The sequence below is a fragment of the Heterocephalus glaber genome, unplaced genomic scaffold (genome assembly GCF_053883595.1).
Source record: "Heterocephalus glaber isolate CG9 unplaced genomic scaffold, H.glaber_assembly_v1.0 deba00001444, whole genome shotgun sequence".
NCBI classification, from domain to species: domain Eukaryota; kingdom Metazoa; phylum Chordata; class Mammalia; order Rodentia; family Bathyergidae; genus Heterocephalus; species Heterocephalus glaber.
Window position 1 is genome coordinate 31,136,832 of NW_028258297.1, and position 24,921 is coordinate 31,161,752.

Sequence of the window (24,921 nt, forward strand, 5' to 3'; positions counted from 1 at the left end):
GACAGATTCAATGGAATCCCATCAAAGTACCAGTGACGTTCTTTACAGAATCAGACAGACATCCCAGAGGTCATATGGAAACAGGAAAGACCCAGAACAGCCAAACTGAACCAAAGCAAACACCGCAGGGCTGGCAGCACTGCAATACCCAGTCTCTAACAGTGACACAATGGCGTGGTGACAAAACAGCATGGTTCTGGCAGAAAGGGACACTCAGACCAGTGGGACAGAGAGAGGACACAGAACAAACCCACACACCACAGCCAGCTCACTCTTGACAGGGCCAAAGCAAACACCGGAGAAGGACACCCTCCTTAACAGCCATGCTGGGAAGTGGGACCTCCACTTGGAGGAGGCCGGAGCCAGGTCCCTGTCCCTCACCCTGTACAAAATCAATTCGAAATGGATCACAGGCCTGGGTCTAAGACCCAGAACTCTGAAATGCTAATAGAAAACACAGCAGAGACACAGACGCTATGGGAACAAAAACTTTCTGAATAGGACTCCAAATAGCACAGGAAATAATAGCAAGAGCCAACAAATGGGGCTGGGTCAGGTTTAAAAGCTTTTGCACAGCAAGAGCATCAACAGTGAAGAGACAGCCCACAGAATGGGAGAAAATCCTTGCCAGCTACTCTTCTGACACAGGATTAATATCTAGAACACATAAAGAACTCAAAAAACAACACCGCTGGGGATTTAGCTCAGTGGCACTGTGCCTGCCTTGCAAGTGCAAGGTCCTAAGTTCGATCTCCAGTACCAAAAAAACCCCAAAAACCAAAAAAACTTAACACCAAAAAAACAAATAGCCCAATCAATATATGGGCAAAAGAACTGAACAGACATTTCTCAAATGTACAAATGACCCGTATGTAAATGAAAAAAGGTCCAACATCTCAAGCCATTAGAGAAATGTAAATCCAACCCACAATGAGACTCCACCCTAGTTGGAATGGCTGTCATGAAGAATACAAACACACCAAGTGCTGGTGAAGAGGCAGGGGAGAAGGGGCACCTCTCACCGCTGGTGGGAGTGTGAAAAACAGCCACTGCGGAAATCCGAATGGAGGTCCCTCAGGACGCAAAAATGCAGCAACCTCTCCATCCAGCTGTATTGCTCCTTGGTTTAGACCCAAAGGAATGGAAGTCAGCACACCAGAGGACATCTGCATGCCCTTGTTTCTTGTGGCAAAAATATAACTGCCGACATGGAACCAGCCTAGGTGCCCATTGAGACGTGGGTAAAGAACACATGGTTTACATATACACAACAAAGCTGCCATAGAAAAGCATGGAATTCTGTCATTTGCAGGAAAATGGATGGGTCTGGAGATCATCGTGCCCAGTAAAATAAGCCAGACCCAGAAGGATGAATATCTCAGTTCTCCCTAATATGTGGAATCTAAAAAAGATAAGTAGAAGGAGACTATTTTTAGAAAAGGAAGGGAAGAAAGGGAAGGGAGGGAATTGAAGGTCAGGTAACGGGGCATAAATATGATCACATGCATTACACAGCAATACACACACACACACACACACACCACCGTGAGACTGGAGGGCGGGGCAGTGGTGGTGGAGAAAGGGCCAGCTACAGTGTGTTATGTGCATGCACAATTGTGCCCAACGTCTGTATGACCAACAGGCACTAAGAAAAGTGTGGGGAAAAACAGCTCCGCAACAAGTAACTGCTGGGTGTGGTGGTGCACACCCATAATCCCAGCACTGGGAAAGCTGAGGCAGAAGAATTGCTGCCAAGAGGCCAGCCTGGGCTCCATGGTGAGTTCAAGGCCAGCCTGAACTGCACCGTGAGACCCTGTCTCAAATAAACAAACACACAAGTAACAACCTGGAATATGTTTGCAAGGCATATAACAGAACAGTGAAATTGCTCCTGCAACTCACTATGAGAAAGCCCAACTCAACAGAAAACCAGGCAGGGAAGCACTACTGTGAGGGAACCAGAGTTGTGGATCTACATAAGAAAAGGATGCCCAGGCTCATTAGCAACTCCAGGAAGCTTACGAAAACTCAAGGTTCTTTTCACTCAGCAATTAGCAAACGTTAGACAGCATCCACTGTCAGCAGAGACACGGAAGCAGAAACTGAATCCTCCCAGGGCTGAGGACCAAGCTGCTGCACTTCGTGGTCGGGAGCCCCTGGGCTCTGGGAGCCTCCACAGGGGCAGTGCAGGGGCTGTTCCCTCCGATGCTGTTCCCACAGGAAAACCCTGAAGACACCCAGGTGCCCACTGGTGGGAGATCAAATAAAAACTTGCTGCACTGATTCAGCAGGATAGTGGTCCAACAGGTAGCCCTGACACATAATAGATAAAAATAGAGCACGCAGACAGCTGGATGATAACTGTGTGTATTTCTAAACCACCAAATAATACAGTTGCCTTACAGTCACTCGGTGAAAATGTGAAAGACACAGATACAGATTCGCTCTCGTGATGGCTCTGCGATGGCACTGTGAGAACTGACTGAAGAGTTCTACTTAGATCTTTTGTTTCCTTATATTTAGTTATTATTTCTGGAAGGGGGAATCAAGACATTTGTCTTTTTGGTGATTATTTCAAGTATTTCTTTATGGTGCACTTCCTGTGGGGTTCAAACTTTTCAGAGGCCGATCAGGCCTCCAGCCTGCCTGGAGAGTGGTGTGCAGAGGGTAGAGAGAGACAGACAAGAGCCAGACTTGCAGAGCACCTGGGGCGCTGGGAGGTCAGGGTGTCTATTGGGTGCACACAATAATCAGAGGCAGTGCAGGGAGACTCCAAGGGTGGTGGTAACCCTATGCTGATGAGGACCTCAGGGCGATGAGATGAGGTGGGCAAAGCATTCCTACAGTAGTAGGTGGGAAGAGATGGCAGGCTAATGAGGCATTTGTCCTCCCCAGGTGAAACCTTTCTCTTACTGCTCGGTTCTCAAGGAACCAGGGTGTCTTCAGCTGATGTAACCTTGCCTTTGAGCGTCACAGCATCAGAGGACCACTGAGGCTTCAGCTGTGGCTGGAGGCAAAGCAGTTATGTTCCCACGTGCCATGGCCAGCCGACAGGCAAGAAGACGAGGCCTCAGACAGCCCTGATCACAATTTAATTATGAAATGATTTTTCCCCCCAAAATTATACAGAATGGCTCTTGACACAAATTCATGCCTTTTGCAATACTGGCAGAAAACTGTCGTGACGGGCACACTGCAAATGGCGTAACACTGAGGTCTACATACAATTTAAATGACCTTCTAAGGAGATGTCGAAAGTGCTGTTTCCCTTTACTGACAAGGTGAGCGTTAATCTTATATGTTAAGACTCACAGCATTCAGCAACATGATGACTTAGGTTTGAACTATACATAAGACATTAGATAAGGACTTTTGAAGAACCAACGGTGAGTACAAATCAGGTTCATCAAAACCTTTTCTCTAGCGCCATCTGGTGGGAAGAAGAAACAACTTCAACTGCCCCTTCCACAGAGTCCCTTGCAGCTATCGCAGGGCGCTTTTCAGCAAAGCTCTCTCCCTTACACTGCACTTACCGTGTCTGCACAGTAGCTACTTACTCCCTTTAGGGACTTCCTTAAACGGGACATTCTTCAGCCCACTGGTTACATAAGAAGCAAGTGATCTTGTTCTTCATTCTTCCTGTCAAACCTTGGGTTTTTCCATATGTTTTATTCCCTTTCCTGGCAGGTTTGCTCATCACCTCTTGTGATATATTCCAGTCACACGTGGTCTGACTCCTTCCCTCCAATCATAACCTATACGCACCTGCACTTCAGCCCTCTAGTATAAAAATAAATATTCCAACAGCTGGTTTGTACGTAAGACATTTAGTGTTCTTTTATCATTTTACTTTACATAAACTTGTGATGGTGAGAATATTTCATTTAAAGGACTTTAAATATAACACAATCAATATAAATATTCAGTGTCAATTACAGGGAGTTCTTTCTCTGAAGCACTGGGTGAGATGTAAAAAGCACACAGTATTTTACCAGGAGCCAATAATATAAGCTGAGCATTAAAAAAATACATCAACATTTTAAAAGGGGGAAAACACAGTAACAAGATTATTAATCCCCAACCGCAACACTGAGCTCCCTCACCCACTTACAATGCAGAGATGTGACTGCGGAGGGCGGTAAAATTACTCTGGAAAGTGCCAACAGCACTGGCACAAATTACATCGTGCAAAATGGCTATCGCTGTTTGATGTGGAGGTCTGGAACGTGATTCTCCCTGTTTCCAAATCAGCACAGCAGAGGACAGAAAAGAAGCAAGGCAAAGCACTCGCTGCAGACCCTTCGACCTGAGACTGGCGCGTGGGGGCTCGGCCCTGTCAGTTGACTCCGCTCAGGTGGTCCCGCAGGTTCATACAGACACAGTGGACCGTGGGTTCACCCCCCTCTTTGAAGTCTATGATGAAGAGGCTGATCCCGGTGTTGGGACTGACGGCCATGAGCTCCGATCTGTTCAGAGTCGCTGGCAAGGAGCCTTTGAGGTCAGTCAGAAAATAGCCGAACAAGCTCCGCATGTAGGCGCCGTGGCTCACGACCAGGATGCTGGCTGCCAGGCCTGGAGGGCTGCAGTCTGCACGAAACTCACCACTGTGGTTCTTTCCTAAAGGAAATATCTCTGCCAAAGATGTTTCCAGATAGTTGCCCGGAACTTCTGGGGAAAGCTGTTCTTTCTGACTTGCTTCTTTTAGGATTAGTTGGCAAAGAAATTCAAAGAAATCTTTTCCACGTATTTTTACCTGTAAGGAAAAAATAAAAAGTAAAATAAGATGACATTAATGACTTCTTTAAAATAGAAACATAAAACATAAGTGACTGTTAAAATCTTTAAACTTATATGGAACTTAAAAAAACCCAAATAACCAAAGACACCCTGAAGAGAAAAAAAAACCAAAAAACCAGGAGGTTTATACTATTTCAAAATACACTATGAAACTTCAGTAACTTCAAAATATAGTACAAAACCATAGGAATCAAACCATCATGGTACTGGCCTAAAACAGACACACAGAGCAGCGGAGCAGAACACAGCCTGGACGTACACCATGGATCTGCAGCCAGCCGACGGACCTCCAGCACAGGCACTAGGACGCACACCAGGAAGAACACTGGCTCTGCTCCGTCCCATCAATGGTACTGTGGCAGCGGGAGACCCTACCTGCCTCTCGCCAGCTACAGAACCAGCTCACAACAGACTGCAGACTTCCAGCCAAGACCTGAAACTATGAAACCAGAGGCAAAAGCAGGGCAAACGCTCCAAGATGCGGATGGGCGTGGAGTTTTTGCACAATATCCCAAACACAAGAAACAAAAGCACAAGCTGATGAATGGGACTGCATCGAAATGGAAAGCTTCTGCCCAGCAAAGGAGTCAGCAGAGTGAAGCGACAACCACAGGAGGAAGGGAACTGCTCGCTGCTGCCCACATGACAAGGGGTCAGCACACACAAGGGCTCCAAACCCCCAGCAGCGCAAGACAATCCAACTGAAACATGCTCAAGAGACCTAAACAGACATCTCCAGGCACACGAACAGGCAGCTTCCGTGAACAAATGCTCCACCTCGCTCGGCACCAGGAAAACCCAGCTCAAAAGCTCAAGTCATCAGCTCAGCCCCAGGAAGGGTGGCTACTAACACCCAGTGCTGCTAAAGATGTGGATGAAAGGGGCCCTCGCACTCTATGGGTGGGAATGGAACTTATACATCTACGGCAGAAAACACGACGGAGGGTCCTCAGAAGATTACGATAATCCCACTTCTGGTGTATGTGCAAAAGAGATGAAATCATTGTGTTGAAGAGAAGACTGCAGTGCAACATTCTTCACACTAGCCTAGATGTGGAAATGTGTGGTAATACACTCAATGGAATATTATTCAGCCATAAAAAGGATGAAATCCTGTCACTTGCGACAATGTGGATGGAACTGGTGATTATTATATTAAGTAAGATAAGCTGGACACAAAAATATAAGCAGAGCATGGTCTCACTCATGCAAAATCTACAAGGTTGATCTCATAAAAGCTGGGAGCAGAATGGTGGTCACCTGCGGCCAGGGAGAGAAGATGGGACAGTCTGGCCAGTGGGTATAAGTCACACTCAGGGGCAGGCAGCTATGCCATGCCACCCGGGCCTGGGGTCCACAGATAACAACTACAGATTACACTTTTCAGAAGGTGAGAGGACTCTGAAGGTCTCCATCATAAAGAGATGATGTCTGTGGAGGCGGACGTGCTTAGCTACTTAAACGTCCACAGTGGAAGCTGAGTCAACATCACACGGTGCTCATTAACATCTGTAACTTGTCTTCATGGATAATTAAAAGACAAATTTAAACTGAACAATCTACATGACCGACAGCACACCTTCCCAGTGTGTCGGCGTAAGTGCACATGAGCCAGTGTCCCAGGCTACATTTCCGGCCACTATGAAGCCCCTGGTGTGAGTGTCCCCACATTTCTGCAAGCACAGTGGCAACAAAAATGAGTAAGACACAACTTCCAAGTCCTGACCTCAGAGGAACTACGTAGTTAGGGAATCCAGAGTAAGGACAACGCCAGGAAACAGCCTCCCTGGGAAACGTGGCTGCAGTGACACCACAGCTCAACGCTAAGTCCTGCTTCTTACTGAGTCATTTCCTGATGCAGTGAGTCTTTATCGGGAGATTACAAAGTGAAAAGTAGGAAGAAACCACCACCAGTAACACAACTCAAGTCGGAAGACTTGGAAGGGATGGGAGCACCGGCTGTCAGCGAAGAGCAGAGAGGGGAGAGACCCAATAAGTGCAGGGCCTGTGTCGCGGCTCCTGCCACACCGCCTGCCCAGGCGCTGCTTCACAACCTCAGCCGCTCTTAAACACATTTCCCTAGACCCGGCACCAGTGACAACTGCCATGACGGCGTGTGCAAAACGTTGGAGAACTTGAGAGGAAAAAAGAAATGATGCCAAGCCAAGCTGTTTTGTGAACCAAGCAACTTCCAAACTGCTTGGCTGTGATTCCCAAACCTCTGATTTGCAAGTGAGCTGATCCCAGCCGCCTGGCACTGCAAGTTCACCTGTATGGAGATGGGGCTGGTGCTCCTGCTTACCTGGTCCAGCGTCTCTCCTCCGGGAGGTGTGAACACTGGGCACTCTTTCCCTTCAGCCTTGGCCATGGCTCGTAGCTCGCTCAACGCCTTGCCTTCGGCAACCCCGTACTTCTGCAATGGTCCAACAGATCAACGCGCCCCATGTGAGTTTGCAATGTAACAACCAAGCTGAGGGTCAGGGCAAACTCGGAAATCATCCCAGGACTAAGCTTCGTGTCCTTCACGTTACTGCTTGATCCTGTGCTCAGCAGAGAGCCATGACCCCAGCTTGCCATGTGGGCCATGCGGACACACGAAGGGCTCTGCACAGCCCTCACCACGGGCAAGGAGCCAGGCTGGCCACTGACCATGCAGGGTCTCCCTCATCCCAGCAACAGCGATGGGGGAAGCTGCACTGGGAGAGGCCGAGCCACCACCTCCATCCTCCAGCCAATCACCAGCAGGGCTGTGTGACTTCGAGGCTCACAAGCTTTCCAGGCTCACCAAGTCTCAGCTGGTGCAAAGGATGAGCTAGTCAAAAAGAAATACAGGGCCGGAGATGTAGCTCAGTGGTGCCACCACCTGCCTCGCAAGCGCAAAGTCCTGAGTTCGATCCCCCGTACCAAAAACAAAAAGAAAAACAAATGACCAAGAATGCAGGGAACTTGCAAGGATCGATAAGGAGAAGTCTGATGGCACCATTCTTAAGCTATTAAACTGGGAGATGAAAGAGACAAACTTTCATGAGCTTCAGACATTTATAGCTAAATGGATGCACCTTGAGACGGTATGTTTAAATACCACATTGTTTCTCTGGTGTGAGAAACTGAAAATGGAAATAAGGACTAAAATGTATAATAGATATGGGGAAATGGGAAGAAAACGTTCAAAGGGGAAGGGGAACGAGGGAGGGGGAGGGAGAAAGGAAGGAACAAGAAAAAAGTGAAAATAGGAAAAAATGGAAACAGCTTTTGTACAATGGGGGAGGGGCTGGAGGGAGGGGAGAAAGGGAAAAAAGAGGCGGGATATATAGTGTGCAGATGCAATTCCCTACGATGGGTGTTATCATTGCGTATGCCTAAAATGTACCAATAAATGTTTTGCTATTAAAAAAAAAAAGAAAGAAAACCCACACTTTCTCCTGGAGCACAGGAGGCAATCAAGCAACAGCTATAAGAGCCTTAAAGAAAAGTGCACATTCCCACATCCATTTCTGAAAACGTGTTAGACAGGTGTGCACAGAATTAACTACGAAGATGCTTAACATATATGCATCAGCAGAAAATCCAGCCATAATCCAGCTGTCAATCAGCAGTACCTGGGCTATAGAAACTGTGCAGTAGCCACACACAGGAACGATAGCCAGTGCACACTAAATGGGAAACGCTGGCCTAAAAGTGGTAGGTACAATTCCATTTAGAAGAGTGCACACAGAGACGGACATGTAAAAGTCAGCAACACGCATGCCCCAGTGTTCACTGCGTGTATCTGGGGGTGGTGGAAATTTACACTGTATTTTTTTCAAACTCTTCTCACTGTTAGCTTCCTACAATGATAACGCAATACTGCATGATAAAGTACCGAAAGAAACAACTGCCATTTTTGTGCTGCAGGGACAATGCCAGTGTCCTCATACCATTATCAGATACAGGGCCAATTCTGAAAATGCCTCTTTACAAGAATACATGCATGTTGTCTTAGAAAGTTGGCCACTCCTGCCATCCTCCAGTCGCGATTTTTACGTCTTCAGCTCTATGTGCACTCGCTTGCATCTCACAGGGACAGAAACCTCTTTTATAAAATATCCCGAGTGTCACACTGAGCACACTGGGGACAAGGCCCCAATGTGATGGGGATCCCAACAGCGACACCCTCTCCCAGGGGCCCACAGGGCGACAACCAGGGGAGCCAGTGGGCGGCCTGGAGGGAGGGCGGAGGGACACAGACATGTGCAGCTGCCTTTGGAGTTCACCTTGAGGCCCCAGAGCCTGGAAGGGGAGCGGAAGTCGGCAGGGTGTGGGGAGCAAGTGCCCCAGGCGGGGCTGATACAAACCAAGAAGCGCATGGAGGGAAGAGCTGGAGCGCGTGGGCAGCAAGAGTGGTCCCCCGGCCACACAGACTCCAAGGCCAGGTGGCCAGGCGATGCTGGACACGGACGGGGTCTGTGTCCTGTGGCTCCCGCCCCGTAAGGTGTGGATCAAGACAAGGGTTTCGTCCTCAGCACTGGGAGCTGTGAGGATGGAGGGCTGTGCGTCACTTGCTCGGAGGTGGGCCGCCCGCCCACTGGGGACTGTGCCAGGGTTCACTCAAGCTACCTCGCGGGCTGGAGAACCCGGGGAGCGAATGGCAGGGGAGGTGACAGTCACTACGCACATGAGACCCTGTCTCGAAAAACTGAAAAGAGTCATCGTCAGTACCAAGGTGAGAGGACCCTGAGCTGAAACAAGGGCAGCATGGGCTCTCCGAGAAATGAGCAGCTCAGCACCACCCAGAGACGAGGACGAGGCACACACCTACAGTCCTCACCACTCAGGAGGCTGAGGCAGGAGGGATGCAACTCAAGCCCAGCCTGGGCAACTTAGCAAGCCCATCTCAAAATAAAATAAAAAGGGCTGGAGGTGTAGCTCAGGGATACAGCGCTTGCCTAGTACACATAAAGCCCTGGCTTCTACCCACAGCACCAAAAACTTACAACAAACAAAAGCTACAAAGTATCACAATAACAAGCACACAGATGTAACACTCGTCAGGTGTAGATGTTGACTGACTGTGCGGCAAGAGGCAGCAAAAAGGAAAAATGAAGGACTTGCAGAGCGGGGTAAGGCAGGAGCAGGCTGTAGTAAGGGCAGCACACCCCACTGCGGGGTGGAAATGTCACGACGCATCCAGACCGGAAATCAGCAGCTGGCAGTGTGACGTCTGAGCGTGCAGCTCGGGAAGAGACCAACAATCATCAGGCCATTGCTGCGAGCACAGATGAACAACTGAGAGCGCAGCGAGAGAGGGCGGCGCTGAGGCGGGGGTCCCCACCAGGTCTGAGCATGGCTCTGGGGGCGGGCGGGAGGGAGGGAGGGGTCCCCTCCATGGGATTTACCTCTGCTGGGGCCGAGGCTGTGTTCTGAACTGTAACAGAACACAGGGAAGTCAGGAGGCGAGTCTGTAAAAGTGCTCTAGCTATTCTGCCGGATTTCTACCCAGCTAGAAAAGACGTTAATGAGCTTACAGGTCAGTACTGTAACAGAACACTGCTCTAGAAGAGACCTGGGTCCAAATCTCAGATGTGAAATTGCTGCGACTCTGGGTGAGTCACGGCTTCAGGGAGATTCATTTCTGGTAGATAAAATAGGGGTAAGAAAATCTAATTGTGCTGAGGAGTAGGATTAGGAGTGAGAACTATTCATTCTTACTTGAAACTTATCTTTTATAATTTAAGGTGCTTATCTCATCTCACATGATTTTAATAGTTAAGTAAAGGTGGCTGGAAACCTCGTAGAGTCTAAAACATTTCATTCCCAGTAGGACAGCACTTGAATTTTTAGCAAGTGATAAACTAAGGTGGCTTACTGAAAACATATGGTAAAGAATAATATATAAATAAGTTACCCTTTCTCGAAGTCTTGAATCATACTTTACTGTCATGCCTTTGCAAAATTTGCTCTTCTCCAAAATTCCATGGATGGTCTGAAAAATCAAAAGACAGTTCCTTTTCTTAGATTAAAAAAAAAGAAATTTCAAAATAATACATGCTATCCTAGTTAATAAAAAAGAACCAGCAATGATTTTCCCATGCATAGCTGTCTGTCAGGCTAAGGGCTATAGCTCAGTGGCAGGGCACTTACTTAGTACGCTCAAGGCCCAGACTTGCTCCTTAGTGCTGAGGAAGCAAAGCACTGGATGTGGTGGCTGGGACTGAGGCGAGAGGTTCACAAATTCAAGTCCAGCCCAGGCAACTTAGCAAGACTCTATCTCAAAATAAAAGAGGAAGAGGGCCGGGACTGGCTCGGCAGTCGAGTCCAGGGGGCTCGGGCTCAGTACTGGGGACAAGGCTGTCCCAAGGTGCCACCTCCAGCAATCACGTCAGCTGTGTGTGATCTGTAACTCAGTGGCTTCACTGAGGTTTTCATTTCACTTATTCCCCATTTTAAACTGATGTTATCAATATACACACCTATTTTAAGTCTGCTGCTCACTGAGTTCTGGAAGGCATATACACCCATCTAAATACCACCTAAATCAAGAGAACTGCACCATTACCAACCCAAAGGCTCCTGCATCCCCACGCCAGCAAATCCTCCTCACCCCAGGCAGCCACTGGTCTGCCTTCGAAAGCCAGGGGTCACGCTTTTCCAAGCGTCACGAGTGGATCCTGAGGTCTGTACCCTTTTGTGTCTGGCTTCTTTTGCTTGGCATAACGTTTCTGAGCCTCCTCCACTGGATGAATGTATCTCACCCAGCTCTCCGGCTGAGCTGTGTCCTGCTCCATGAATACATGCTCCTGTATCTATTCACTCCTCACCAGCACATCGGCCGTTTCTGTCCCTCGGCCATTACACATAAAACTGCCGTTAAACGATCATGTACAAGTCTCTCGGTGTGAACATTCCTAATTCCGCGTGTTCCTAATTCTGTTAGGTAAATTTCTGGGACTGAAATTGCTCGGTAACACAACGAAGGTACGTTAAACTTTGAAACAATTTCCCAAAGTAGCTGCTTCCTTTCACGTTCTCAGCAGCAACCAGAGGCTTTCAGCCGCTGGACAAGCCTCTCTTCTGAGGCATTTGAATGTGTGAGGCAGCGGCAGCAGTAGCAGCAGCACACTGTGGTTCTGATTTCCATTTCCGTGGTGATTAATGATTCTGAGCATCTTTTCACTTGCTTATTGGCCTCCCATATATCTTCTTTTGTGAAGCACTTAGTCAAATTCAAATCTTTCACCTCTTTTAAAGTGAAGTGATTGTCTAATTAATGAGTAGAAGGACTTTACATTCACATACTTTGTAAGGTATATACACCCATCCATATGCATGGCATATGCATTATATGCACACAATATATATTTTTCCCTCCCAATCTATGGTTTGCTTTTTCATTTTCTTAGTGGTATCTTTCACAGAATAAAATTTTTCATTTGAATATATAGTGAATTTCGAGTTAGTTTTTGTGTCTGGGACAAGCTAAGGGTCTCCTGCTCATGTCCTCCGCGTGGCTCTGCCCACCCCCGAATCACCTGGCACTTCTCTGAGCCCTGCTGGGGGCTGGAGGCACAGCACCATGATGGGGCCCTTGCTCAGCACAGCCAAGGCCCTGGGTTCTATCCCCGGCACTGAAAAAAGGTAAAAACAAAACCAAAACTAAACTAAAAGCCAACTGACCAAAAAAACAAAGATAAATAACAGTTGCCAGTATAAATATGGGTCTATATCTCTTCACTTTATGTGACCAAACAAAGTTTTATTTCACCTTCACATTTTTAAAGAATTTTCATTGGGTATAGATTTGGAAATTTTTTTCTTTCTTTTCTTTTTTTTTGAAGACAGGGTCTTGCTGTGTAGTCCAAGCTGGCCTCGAACTCACAGAAATCCACCTGCCTCAGCCTCCCAAATGCTGAGTGTGCCACTATGCCTAGCCTGTCCAAAACATATTTTTTTCAATTGCCATTGATATTTAATGTGCTCATTTCAGAAAATTTGGAAAGTGAAAGGGAGGGTAAGATGACTTACCACACTGAGGTAATTGCTGTTAATATTTGACTTAATTTCCAGTGTCTCTTTTTCTTATGTAATAATTTCCTTTGCAAATGTGAGACCTAAGTGACTCCATTTTAAAATTTGGCTCCATCTTAAAATAAGGTGGTCTGGACATAAACTCCAGTTCCAAGAAAAACCACAAGATGTACTTTGACCACCCGCCTGTGATAATGTTCAGCAGTCCCCTAGCAACAGCTAATCAGTAGTTACCCCAATACCCCAATGTCCCAGATGTTCTTTTCAATAGCTTGAGCAACCGTTTGCTGTTTGGCCCACGAGGCACAGCCAATCAGGTTTAAACATTCAAAATTTGCTATGTACCAGCCAATCATGTAATTTCCAAACTGGAACTCCCCGAACCTTGCTGTAACCCCTATAAAAACCCCTGCTGATTTGGAGTTAGGGGCTCTCAATCCTGACCCGCTGCATCGGCGATGGTTGAGAGTCCCTGCTCGAGCTTGAATAAACAACCCTTGTGTGTTTGCATCGGAATCGGCTCCTTGGTGGTCTTCGGGGTCCTGGCAGTCTGGGCACAACATTTGGGGGCTCGTCCGGGATCCCCAAGACCCCCAGGATCCCCGTACCGGAGGGTCGACGCTGGGCGGTGAGTGTTTCTGTGTCTATAAAGTCTGGGGCCCATTTTCTGAGCAGGTCGGCAGATGGTCTAGGCGGATGCGCTGGAGGGCCGCTGACCCGGGGTCCTGGAAGACGTTCTGGACCCCTCCGGAGAGGACGGAGTGCCCTGTGAGTCTCTAAGACTTCTGGAAGGACGGTGCGGGTCACTCCCACGGCATGGCGTGAGGCCGTCGTCCTACTTTCAGTTTTGCCTCCGATTGAGCAGAGGACTGTTTTGTCTTGCCTTTTGTTTTTCTGTTGTGCTTGGCTGTCTATCACCGTGTATTATTGTTGTCACTTGACTTGGACTGGGATGATGGGACAGACCGTGACCACCCCCCTGTCCCTCATGATGGACCATTTTAAAAAAGTTCGGGAGTGTGCTCATAATCTAAGTTTAGAAATTTAAAAAGGGAAACTAATCACTCTCTGTAGATCAGAGTGGCCAACTTACGGAGTGGGCTGGCAACCCGAGGGCACATTTGACCTCGGAACGGCTAGGAAGGTCCGAGAAGCAGTCTTCCACTCCCAAATGGGACATCCTGACCAGGTGCCTTACATCGTCACTTGGGAAAATCTAATATGTGACCCCCCTCCATGGGTCAAGCCCTTTTTGCCTCCACAGAAACAGCAGCCGGAGGTAATCCTGGCAGCCTGTGAAAAGATTCCCAGAGAATGCGATGGAAAAAGGCAAACCGGAACTGAGCCGACCGTGCCGCTTTACCTGGTCCTCCAAGGAGGAACCGAGGAAGATCTCCTTTCCCCCCCACCACCACTCTCCCTCCACTCCCCCGCGACAACAGGCAGGGGGAGAAGTCCCAGCCCCAGCCGGAACTGGGGAGGGAGGGCCGGCTCTGGGCGCTGGCAGCGGGGATGGCCCTGCCCAGAACCCTCACCATCAGCATGCTGCCTCACCGGCAGGGCCGGCAGACTCTACTGTTCTCCCGCTGAGAGTGACAGGGCCCCCTGATGAGCATGGTAACCAGCCTCATCACTACTGGCCCTTCGCCACCAGTGACCTTTATAACTGGCGTACTCAACACGCCAAATTCTCAGACAACCCTAGGAATTTAATTAACCTATTAGAAACTGTTTTGTTCACTCACCAGCCCACCTGGGATGATTGTCAACAGCTCCTCCAGATCCTGTTTACCACACAGGAGTGAGAGAGAATCCAAAATGAAGCCAGGAAATCGGTTCCTGGTGACAATGGTCAACCCACCACCAATGTTGACACTATCAACACTTCTTTTCCTTTGTCCTGGCCCGACTGGGACTTCAACACAGCAGAAGGTAAGGAGAGGCTCTGGGTCTATCGCCAGGCTCTGTTGGGAGGTCTCAAAGCGGCTGCTCGAAAGCCCACCAACTTGGCCAAGGTAGGGGATGTACAACAGGGACCGAAGGAAAGCCCTGCAGCCTTCCTAGAAAGAATTCAGGAAGCCTTCCGTAGGTATACTCCTAGGGACCCAGAGGCAACTGAGACAAAGGAAGCTGTAATAATGCATTTTGTCAACCAGGCGGCGCCAGATATTAGGAGAAAGTTACAGAAAGTAGACAGATTAGGAGAAAAGAGTATTCAGGACTTAGTGGCAGTGACAGAGAGAGTGTATAACAACAGGGAAAATGCAGAGGAAAGACAGGTAAAAGCTGACAACCGCCAGACCCAAAACCTGGCTCGGATCCTTCTGGCCACCACTGCAGGAGAGCCGAGAGAACGTGAATGTCGTCTGAGAAAAACTGCGGTGGAAGGAGAAGGTAAGGGGGAACGCAGGGAGTGCCCCCCGGTTGGGGAAAAATCAATGTGCTTACTGCAAAGAGGAAGGTCACTGGGCTAAGGAATGCCCCAAAAAGTGACAGGGAGGCCACTCAAAGGCCCCCATCCTGGCCATGGACGAAATAAGTGGTTAGGAGGGATGGGGCTCGGCACCCCTCCCTGAGCCCAGGGTAACCCTTAAAGTGGAGGGGAAGCCCGTTGAGTTTCTAGTAGACACCAGAGCTCAGCATTCAGTTCTGCTTAAACCACATGGCCATATATCTGACAAAACTTCCTGGGTCCAAGGAGCCACAGGCATGAAAAAGTACTCATGGACTACCTGAAGAACAGTGGACTTGGGAGTGGGCTGGGTAATCCACTCATTTATGATTATACCTGACTGCCCCTATCCTCTACTTGGAAGAGACTTGCTCACTAAGTTAGGAGCCCAAATCCATTTTCAGCTTGGGGACATGGAGGTCCTTAACCAGGAGGGAAAGCCCATCCAAGTGTTAACTATGAGCCTTGAGGATGAGTATCTGCTACACCAGGGGCAGCCCCCCCCCCAATCCTGACGTGGAACAATGGCTTGCCATGTTCCCGCAAGCATAGGCAGAGACTGAGGGCATGGGGCTGGCCGCACACAGGACACCTGTGTTCATAGAAATAAAGCCAGGAGTGGACCCTGCACAAGTTTGCCAATATCCTATGTCCCTGGAGGCCCGCAAAGGAATAACTCCACACATCAGGAGGTTACTTGCTCAGGGTATTCTAAGGCCCTGTCAATCGGCCTGGAACACCCCCTTGTTGCCGGTACAGAAACCCCACTCAAATGACTATCGACCAGTGCAGGACCTCCGTGAGGTAAACAGAAGGGTCATAGATATCCACCCCATGGTGCCTAACCCATACACCCTTCTGAGCTCAGTTCCCCCGAGCCATCAATGGTACATGGTCTTGGATCTCAAGGATGCCTTCTTTAGCCTTCCGCTGGCACCCAAAAGCCAGCATATCTTCGCATTTGAATGGAGTGACCCGGAACAAGGCCTCAACGGACAGTTGAGCTGGACCCAGTTACCTCAGGGGTTCAAAAACTCCCCCACCATCTTCGACGAGGCCCTGCATGAAGACCTGGGTGAGTTCCGCCTCCAAAACCCCCAATTGACTCTGTTACAATATGTAGATGATCTCCTTATAGCAGCTAAGACGTGGGAGGCCTGCCTAGATGGAACCAAGAAACTCTTGACGGTCATAGGGGAACTGGGATACCGGGCATCTGCCAACAAGGCCCAAATCTGTAAACCTGAGGTAAGCTACCTAGGATACATACTCAAAGAAGGGCAGAGATGGCTGTCTGATGCTAGAAAAGAGACAGTTCTCAAGATACCCGCACGAGATTCCCCTCGGAAGATTAGAGAATTCTTGGGATTGGCTGGCTTCTGCCGCTTATGGATACCGGGGTTCACGGAACTTGCGAGGCCCCTTTATGAGACAACTAAAGACAATCAGGCCTTTCAATGGACAGAAAAACTACAAAAGTTCTTTGATCAAATTAAGGCTGCCTTGTTGTCAGTGCCAGCCTTGGGCTTGCCCGATGTCACTAAGCCCTTCTACCTTTACATTGATGAAAACAAAGGAATTGCTAAGGGCATCCTAGTCCAATATCTGGGCCCATGGAGCCGACCAGTAGCATACCTGTCCAAAAAAACTTGATCCTGTTGCACTCGGATGGCCCCCATGCCTGAGGATAATCGCTGCCATGGCCCTGATGGTCAAAGATGCTGATAAGTTGACCTTGGGCCAAGAACTGTACGTGACCACCCCCCAAGCCATTGAAGGGGTTCTAAAACAGCCTCCAGATAGATAGCTCAGCAATGCCCGCCTAACCCACTATCAGGGCCTGCTCTTAAACCCAACCCGAATTGTCTTCCAGACCCTGGCTGCCCTAAACCCGGCTACATTATTGCCTGACCCAGACCTGGAGGCCCCGCTACATGACTGTACTGACATCTTGGCTCAGGTACACGGGACCCGAGCGGATCTGAAAGATCAACCATGGCCAGATGCTGAAGATACCTGGTACACTGATGGGAGCAGTTTTATTCAGGATGGGCAAAGGTATGCCGGGGCAGCTGTGGTCACTGAGACTGAGGTCGTTTGGGCTGAACCCTTGCCCACTGGAACGTCAGTACAGCGAGCAGAGCTCATAGCGTTAACCAAGGCACTGACTCTGGGAAAGGGCCAGAAGCTAAATATATACACAGACAGCAGGTATGCTTTTGCCACCGCTCACATACATGGGGCCATATACAGGGAAAGAGGACTGTTAACGGCTGAAGGAAAGACTATTAAAAACAAAAAGGAAATTCTTGCGCTACTGGCGGCCCTATGGCTGCCAAAGAAATTGACTATTGTCCACTGTCCCGGGCACCAAAAAATGATACTCTGATTGCCCGAGGAAATAATTTGGCCAACCAGACAGCTCGAAAAATAGCCCTAGAGGCTGATCTGACGCTGACCACTCAATTGCCCGATCCAGGGGGCGCTGCTTTGCCAGAAAAACCTCAATACACTGAGGCAGACTTAAAATGGATAAAACAACTGCCTATGACCCAATGCCTCAAAGGATGGTGGAAATCATCTGAGTGTAAAATCATTCTACCTGAGGCCTTGGGAGAACAAGTTCTCTCCAAAATGCACCGATCCACCCACATGGGTGTCCGCAAGATGCAGGACCTCCTAAGACATGCTGAAATCAAGATTCGAGATGCCAGTACCAAAATAGAATGCATTGTTGCTACTTGCAAGGCCTGCCAACTGACCAATGCTACCTCAAATAAGGCTAACCCTGGCAGCAGATTGAGAGGAGACCGACCTGGCGTACACTGGGAACTAGAATTTACTGAGGTAAGACCTGGAAGATATGGTTACAGATACCTGCTAGTCTTTGTAGATACTTTTTCAGGATGGACAGAAGCTTTTCCCACCAAACATGAGACAGCACAGATTGTGGCCCAAAAGCTGCTAGAAGACATATTGCCAAGGTATAGTTTCCCAGTAATGCTAGGGTCAGACAATGGACCTACCTTCGTTTCGAAGGTGAGTCGAAGCTTAGCGCAGGTACTGGGGGCAGACTGGAAATTACATTGTGTATACAGATCCCAGAGTTCAGGACAGGTAGAGAGAATGAACAGGACCCTAAAAGAGACCTTAACTAAATTAGCCTTAGAGACTGGCGGTGACTGGGTGGCTCTCCTTCCCTTTGCCCTCTATAGGGTACGCAATTCACCCTATAAGATGGGACTGACTCCCTTTGAAATTATGTTTGGGGTGCCCCCTCCCATTATCCCTAACCTCCGGTCTGAGGTGCTCACTGAACTTGGTGATCAAGAGTTGTTATTTTCTTTAAGAGGTATTCAACTGATTCACAAGGACGTCTGGCCCAAGCTAAAAGCCCTATACGAGTCTGGACCTTGCATACTTAACAAATTGGTCTCATTCATTAGAGAAAGCATCAGTACAGTACAATTAATGGTTCTCAGGTCAAAATACCAACCTATATCAGAGAACCCAATAGAATTAACCCCCAGAGACCCATGATTGGGCCTCTAGAGCTACATACGAAGGGGGGAATGTGAGACCTAAGTGACTCCATTTTAAAATTTGGCTCCATCTTAAAATAAGGTGGTCTGGACATAAACTCCAGTTCCAAGAAAAACTACAAGATGTACTTTGACCACCCGCCTGTGATAATGTTCAGCAGTCCCCTAGCAACAGCTAATCAGTAGTTACCCCAATACCCCAATGTCCCAGATGTTCTTTTCAATAGCTTGAGCAACTGTTTGCAGTTTGGCCTGCGAGGCACAGCCAATCAGGTTTAAACATTCAAAATTTGCTATGTACCAGCCAATCATGTAATTTCCAAACTGGAACTCCCCGAACCTTGCTGTAACCCCTATAAAAACCCCTGCTGATTTGGAGTTAGGGGCTCTCAATCCTGACCCGCTGCATCGGTGATGGTTGAGAGTCCCTGCTCAAGCTTGAATAAACGACCCTTGTGTGTTTGTATCGGAATCGGCTCCTTGGTGGTCTTCGGGGTCCTCGCGGTCTGGGCACAACACAAACAGGCTAAGTGCAGTTTGTATTACATGTGTATCGGAACCTATTTTTTTAAAAATCTCCACACTGCCATCACTTCTGGGACTCCAAGTGCATGCATTAGATCAAGCGTGGTATCACCCCACACCCCACCCTTCCTCAAGACTGTCTCTCAAGTCCTCCCTCTCCCCCAGTTACTTCCGGAAGGTTGTGCTCTGTCTTCATGTTCATGGATCTCCTCTGCAGGGCTGGGTCTGTTGTTCACCTTCTCTTGTGAAATTACATTTTACAAATCTCTCCATCAGTTTAGATCCTTTAAAAACCCTCTCTATAACGTCTGTTTCCACCTTGTCATTCTCCAGTGGGGTGAGCTTAGCACTGCTGTTAAAGGAAAGGGTCTCCTCCTGGATCTCTACAAAGTCGTGCATTCAGTGACACCCCCCCTTGTCTGGGGAGCCCAAGCACTCAGTGCACCCCTGCACCAGGGACTCTGCACCAAGCCGGTTCTGTTGGCCTCCCAGCACCACCCTGCATATGCAGCCTCTGCCCTGGTTTCAGTCATGCCAGGGTCCGCAGACCCTGTGCTCCCTTCCTCGGCTCACTGGTGATCCTGGGACTCACTCGGGGCCACAGTGCCAGGTCCAAAAGGCCCGCATTGCTGTGTTTTCTAGCTGTTACACAGGAAGGCAAAACTCCAGCCCTATTATTCCCTCATCGTTAGCCACAAGTCTCCTTCCACTGACTTTTCACAAACTGATTTGGCTATTTTTAAAATCTGGCATCATATTTATAATAAATATCACTTAAATGGGGCCGGAGATTTAGCTCAGCGGTTCCACCGCCTGCCTCGCAAGCACAAGGACCAGAGTTCGATCCCCGGTACCAAAAAAAAAACCAAAAAATCCCTTAAAGGTACTTCTAACTTGTCTTTTTAGTATTGTAACTTGTCTTTATGGTATTATAATGGTTTTAGTTTGCTGAGACACAGTCTTGCCCAGGCTAGCCTAGAACATGCACCAATCTTCCTGCCTCCACCTCCTAGTACCATGATTAGAGGCATCTGACACCACACCCAGCTTGGGATGGTTTTCTAAGGTCTTTGGTGATTCTGCTACCTGGCAGCTTTGTGGGTTCATCTGTCTGTTGTCTCTGCTGCCTCTCTTGACGCTGATTTATATTTGTTTATATTCTTGTTACACATTTTTTTCAAAATGTGCTATTCTAATGTAAAAATTACTCCCAAAAAGTACAATGACAATAAAAGTAATGAGTTCTGGACTGAGTAGAGGGAGAGGGTGGGGTGAGGTCTCTGATTTAATCCTCTACAGACTTGGGCTGCGCTTCTGCCTTATCAGCCCAGACCCTGACCCAGACTCACCTGCTTTGTCCTCGTGAGGTCACTGGAAAATGCGTGAGTGAACAGCACATTATTCAGAAAACTCCCAGCGGCGGCTGCCTGTTTGAATCCAGTCTCGGAAAGAGGCTCGTCCATGCCTTGTCCTGTGGTGAAAGAGTAACGTTCGAAAATATCTCCCAGAGCTCAGAGAGAAGTATTTCAGGCCTTAAAAGAAAACAACCTCCAACCCAGACTGATCTTTCAAAATCAATGGAGAAATAAGATACTTCCATGACAAAGAACTGAAGAAATTGATAACCACCAATCCAGCACTCCAAAGTGTTCTGAAGGGTATTTTAGAAAGAGATAATGAAGATTACAATTCCAAGAACACCAAGAGAAAGAACCCACCAGGCAAAGCAGGCAATTAAACAGAGGGTAAAGACAGGAAACCAACAGCAGGAAAAAAACATGACGAGGATAAGTCAACACGCATCAGTTATAACCATCAATGTTAATGGTCTCAATTCACCAATCAAAAGAAACAGACTGGCAGAATGGATCAAGAAGCAAGAGGGCCCAGGGATTTAGCTCAGTGGTTCCGGCGCCTGCCTCACAAGTACAATGTCCTGAGTTCGATCCCCAGTACCAAAAAAGAAAAAAAATCAAAGCAAGATCCAACAATATGCTGTATACAAGAAACATAATTAATTCAAAAGCAAATTAAGAGTTGGAAAGTCAAAGGATGGAAAACAATACTCTATGCAAAAAGAAATTGGAAAAAAGCAGGGGTAGCTATTCTATTTGCAGAAAATGTGGATTTCAAGCCAAGACTGAGTAAGAGAGACAAAGGTTACTACATCCATGTAAAGAAAACAATCCAAGAGGAAGTGATAACAATCATAAATATATATGCACCAAACACCAGCACACCCAACTATATAAAACAAACATTAAAGAACATGAAAAATCAAATAAGCACTAATGCTACTGTAACGGGGACCTCCATACCCCACATTCAAAATCAGATAGATCAACTAGACAAAAGAAATCAACAAAGAAATACCAGAACTGAACCAAACTTTTGAACAAATAGACTTAGTACACACCTACAGTGATCCACCCTACAACATTAAAATACACATTCTTCTCAGCTGCACATGGGATGTTCTTCAAAACAGATCACACACTAGCTCATAGAACATGCTTAAGTAAATGCATAGGAATTGAAATTATCCCATGTATACATGTTATCAGACCATACTACAATGAAATTGGAAATCAATGGCAAAAGAAACCACAAGAACTCCCTAAACACATGGAAATTAACACTGTCCTGAACAACCAATGGGTCACAGATGAAATTAAAGAAATCAGACAGATTCTACAATTAAACAATAATGCCAATACAACATACTGGAATTTATGGGATGCAATGAAAGTAGTTCTACGAGAGGAATTTATAGCAGTACATTCTCACATTAGAAAAACAGCAAGCTATTTAAGTGCCTTGTCTTCCCATTTGACCCCCATTTAATCAATGTTACCTGGGTGACTGTACTTGTGATCTTACTGGTTGGTCATGGTTTTGTCCCACCTCATGCCCACCTTGTAAATTTCCATTGGGTCTTACAGTTTTGTCCCACTGTGTACCTGCCTCACCACGTGGCTTTGCTGTAGAAAGCATCTTTGAAAAGTGGGGTGGGCAGGCAACCCACTTTCGGGTCCCCCTTCTGTCTCTCTTAGATAGAAGCTTTCTTTCTCTCAATACATTTTTCCTACTCTTAAAAGAAAAAAAAGAAAGAAAAAGAAAAACTGCAAGCTCAAATAAACAACCTAATGTTGAACCTCGAGCTTCTAGGAAAAGAAGAGCAAGTCAAACCTAAAGCTTGTACGAGGGGGGAAATTATAAAGATCAGATCAGAAATTAATGCAATGGAGACTAAGAAAATACAAAGAATCAATGAATTGAAGAGTTGGTTCTTTGAAAGATTAAATAAAATTGACAAACTCTTAGCCAACCTTATCAAAAGAAAGGAAAGACTCAGATCCATACAATTAGAAAGAAAAGGGTGAAATCACAATGGATCCTGCAGAAATCCAGAGGATCATTAGTGTCTACTTCAAGAACCTGTATTCTAATAAGATGGAAAATGCAGAAGAAATGGACAGATTCCTAGATATGTATGAATTACCAAAGCTGAACCAAGAAGATATAAAAATTCTATATAAACCAATATCAATCAATGAAATTGAAGATCCAATTAAATATTCACCAACAGGGCCGGGGATTTAGCTCAGTGGTTTTGTCGCCTGCTGTGCATGCGTGAGGACCCGAGTTCGATCCCCGGTACCAAACCCCCCCCCCCAAAAACCTGAATACTGAGGTTTTAGTTTAAATATGCACCAACAAATAAAAGCCCAGGCTCTATTGGATTCACTGCTAAATTCTATAAGAAATTCAGAGAAGACCTAATGCTGCTACTTCTCAAACTCATTAATGAAACTGAAAGGGAAGCGATATTCACAAATTCATTCCTGGAAGCAAGCATTTTCCTGATACCAAAACCAGAGAAGAATCCAACCAAAAAAGAGAACTATAGGCCAATCTCCCTACTGAACACAGATGCAAAAATTCTCAGTAAGATACTGGCAAATAGAATGCAGCAAATCATCATGAAGATTATACACCATGAAAAAGTGGTATTCATCCCATGGATGCAGGGATGGCTCAATATATGCAAATCAATAAATGTAATATACCATATCAACAGAGCCAAGGACAAAAACCATATGATCATCTCAATAGATGCAGAAAAAGCATTTGACAAAGTCCAATACCCACCATTCATGATTAAAAAAAAAAACCCTACAGAAAACTGGAATAGAGGATCTTTATGTCAATCTGGTAAAAGCCATCTATGACAAACCAATAGTGAACACCACACTAAATGGACAAAGACCAAAATCTTTTACTCTGAAATCAGAAGAAGAGAAGGATGTCCACTATCACCACTCTTATTCAATATAGTTCTGGAAACACTAGCCAGAGCAATTAGACAAGAGAAAGAAATAAAAGGAATAAGAATAGGAAAGGAAAAGGTTAAATTATCATTATTTGCAGATGACACAATACTCTACATAGAAGATCCCAAAAGACTTCTAGACTTAATAAGCAAGACTTAATAAGGCTTAAAAAGACTTAATAAGGTGTAGCTGGATACAAAGTCAACACTTAAAAATCAATAGCAATCCTGTACACAAATAACTCACTGAGAGAGAAATTAGGGAAACACCTTTCCCAATAGCATCCAAAAAAAGGAATATTTAGGAATCAATCTAATGAAGGAAGTAAAAGACCTTTACATGGAAAACTGCAGTACTGTGAAAAGGGAGAGCAAACAGGATATCAGAAAATGGAAAGACATCCCTTGTTCTTGGGAAGGAAGAATCAATGTAGTGAAAATGGCCATACTTCCAAAATCGTTACACAGATTTAATGCAATCTTGATCAAAATACCATGAGCATATCTCATAGAATTAGAAAAAACATTCCTAAAATTCATTTAGAACCAGAAGAAATCTAGATTAGCAAAAGCAATTCTGGGCAGCAAAGGCAAGGCAGGAGGCATCACAATCCTCAACTTGAAATTATACAACAAAGCAAGTTTGATAAAAACAGCATCAGACTGGCAAAACAACAACAACAACAACAACAACAACAACAACAACAAACCTGAGGATCAATGGAAAAGATTAGAAGATGCAGAAACAACTCCAAACAAACTAAGCCACCTTATCTTTGACAAAGGGGCCAAACACCATCACTGGAAGAAAGCCTCTTTAATAAATGATGCTGGAAAATCTGGCTTTCCACATACCAAAGATTAAAACCAGACCCATATCTTTTACCATGCACTAAACTAAAATCAAAATGGATCACAGATCTAAATATTAAAACAGAAACGCTAAATCTGCTGGCAGATAAAATAGGTAGAACTCTTGAAGACACCGCTGTAGGCAAAGACTTTATGAACAAAACCCAGACTGCACGGGAAAATATTCAAAGAATCAACAACTGGGATTTCATCATGTTAAAAGGCTTTTGCACAGGCCCAGGGATCTAGCTCAGTAGCACCACGCCTGCCTTGCAAGCACAAAGTCCTGAGTTCAGTCCTGGTACCCAAAAAAAAAGGCTTTGCACAGCAAAACAAACCACCAACAGAGTGAAGAGACACCCTATTACAGAGTGGGGAAAAATTGTAGTCAATTGTTCCCCAAAGGACTACTATCT

General features: G+C 46.6%; 1 protein-coding gene and 1 long non-coding RNA gene across 14 annotated transcripts in view; both read right to left on the minus strand.

Moving 5' to 3' along the window:
• Positions 1 to 3,811: 3,811 nt before the first annotated feature.
• The window catches only part of Tigar (TP53 induced glycolysis regulatory phosphatase), a 38,795-nt gene continuing 17,685 nt past the window's right edge, over positions 3,812 to 24,921 (minus strand). For 7 of the 13 annotated variants that reach the window (XM_004869358.3, XM_087214201.1, XM_087214200.1 and 4 more), the window contains 4 exons: positions 20,670 to 20,791; positions 10,682 to 10,759; positions 7,100 to 7,210; positions 3,812 to 4,753 (listed from right to left, as the gene is read on the minus strand). In XM_004869358.3, coding sequence (XP_004869415.1) covers positions 4,337 to 4,753; positions 7,100 to 7,210; positions 10,682 to 10,759; positions 20,670 to 20,791 — 728 coding nt within the window. In that variant the 3' untranslated portion in view covers positions 3,812 to 4,336. Of the gene's footprint in view, positions 4,754 to 7,099; positions 7,211 to 10,681; positions 10,760 to 18,279; positions 18,392 to 20,669; positions 20,792 to 24,921 lie in introns of all 13 variants that reach the window. The other 6 variants (XM_087214197.1, XM_087214198.1, XM_021248112.2 and 3 more) reach the window with 1 other exon arrangement.
• On the minus strand, positions 7,217 to 10,675 carry LOC110346642 (uncharacterized). Its single transcript, XR_015452360.1, has 3 exons — positions 10,302 to 10,675; positions 10,173 to 10,201; positions 7,217 to 7,609 (listed from the first exon to the last, which is right to left on the minus strand). It is a non-coding gene; the product is annotated as an uncharacterized LOC110346642 (long non-coding RNA).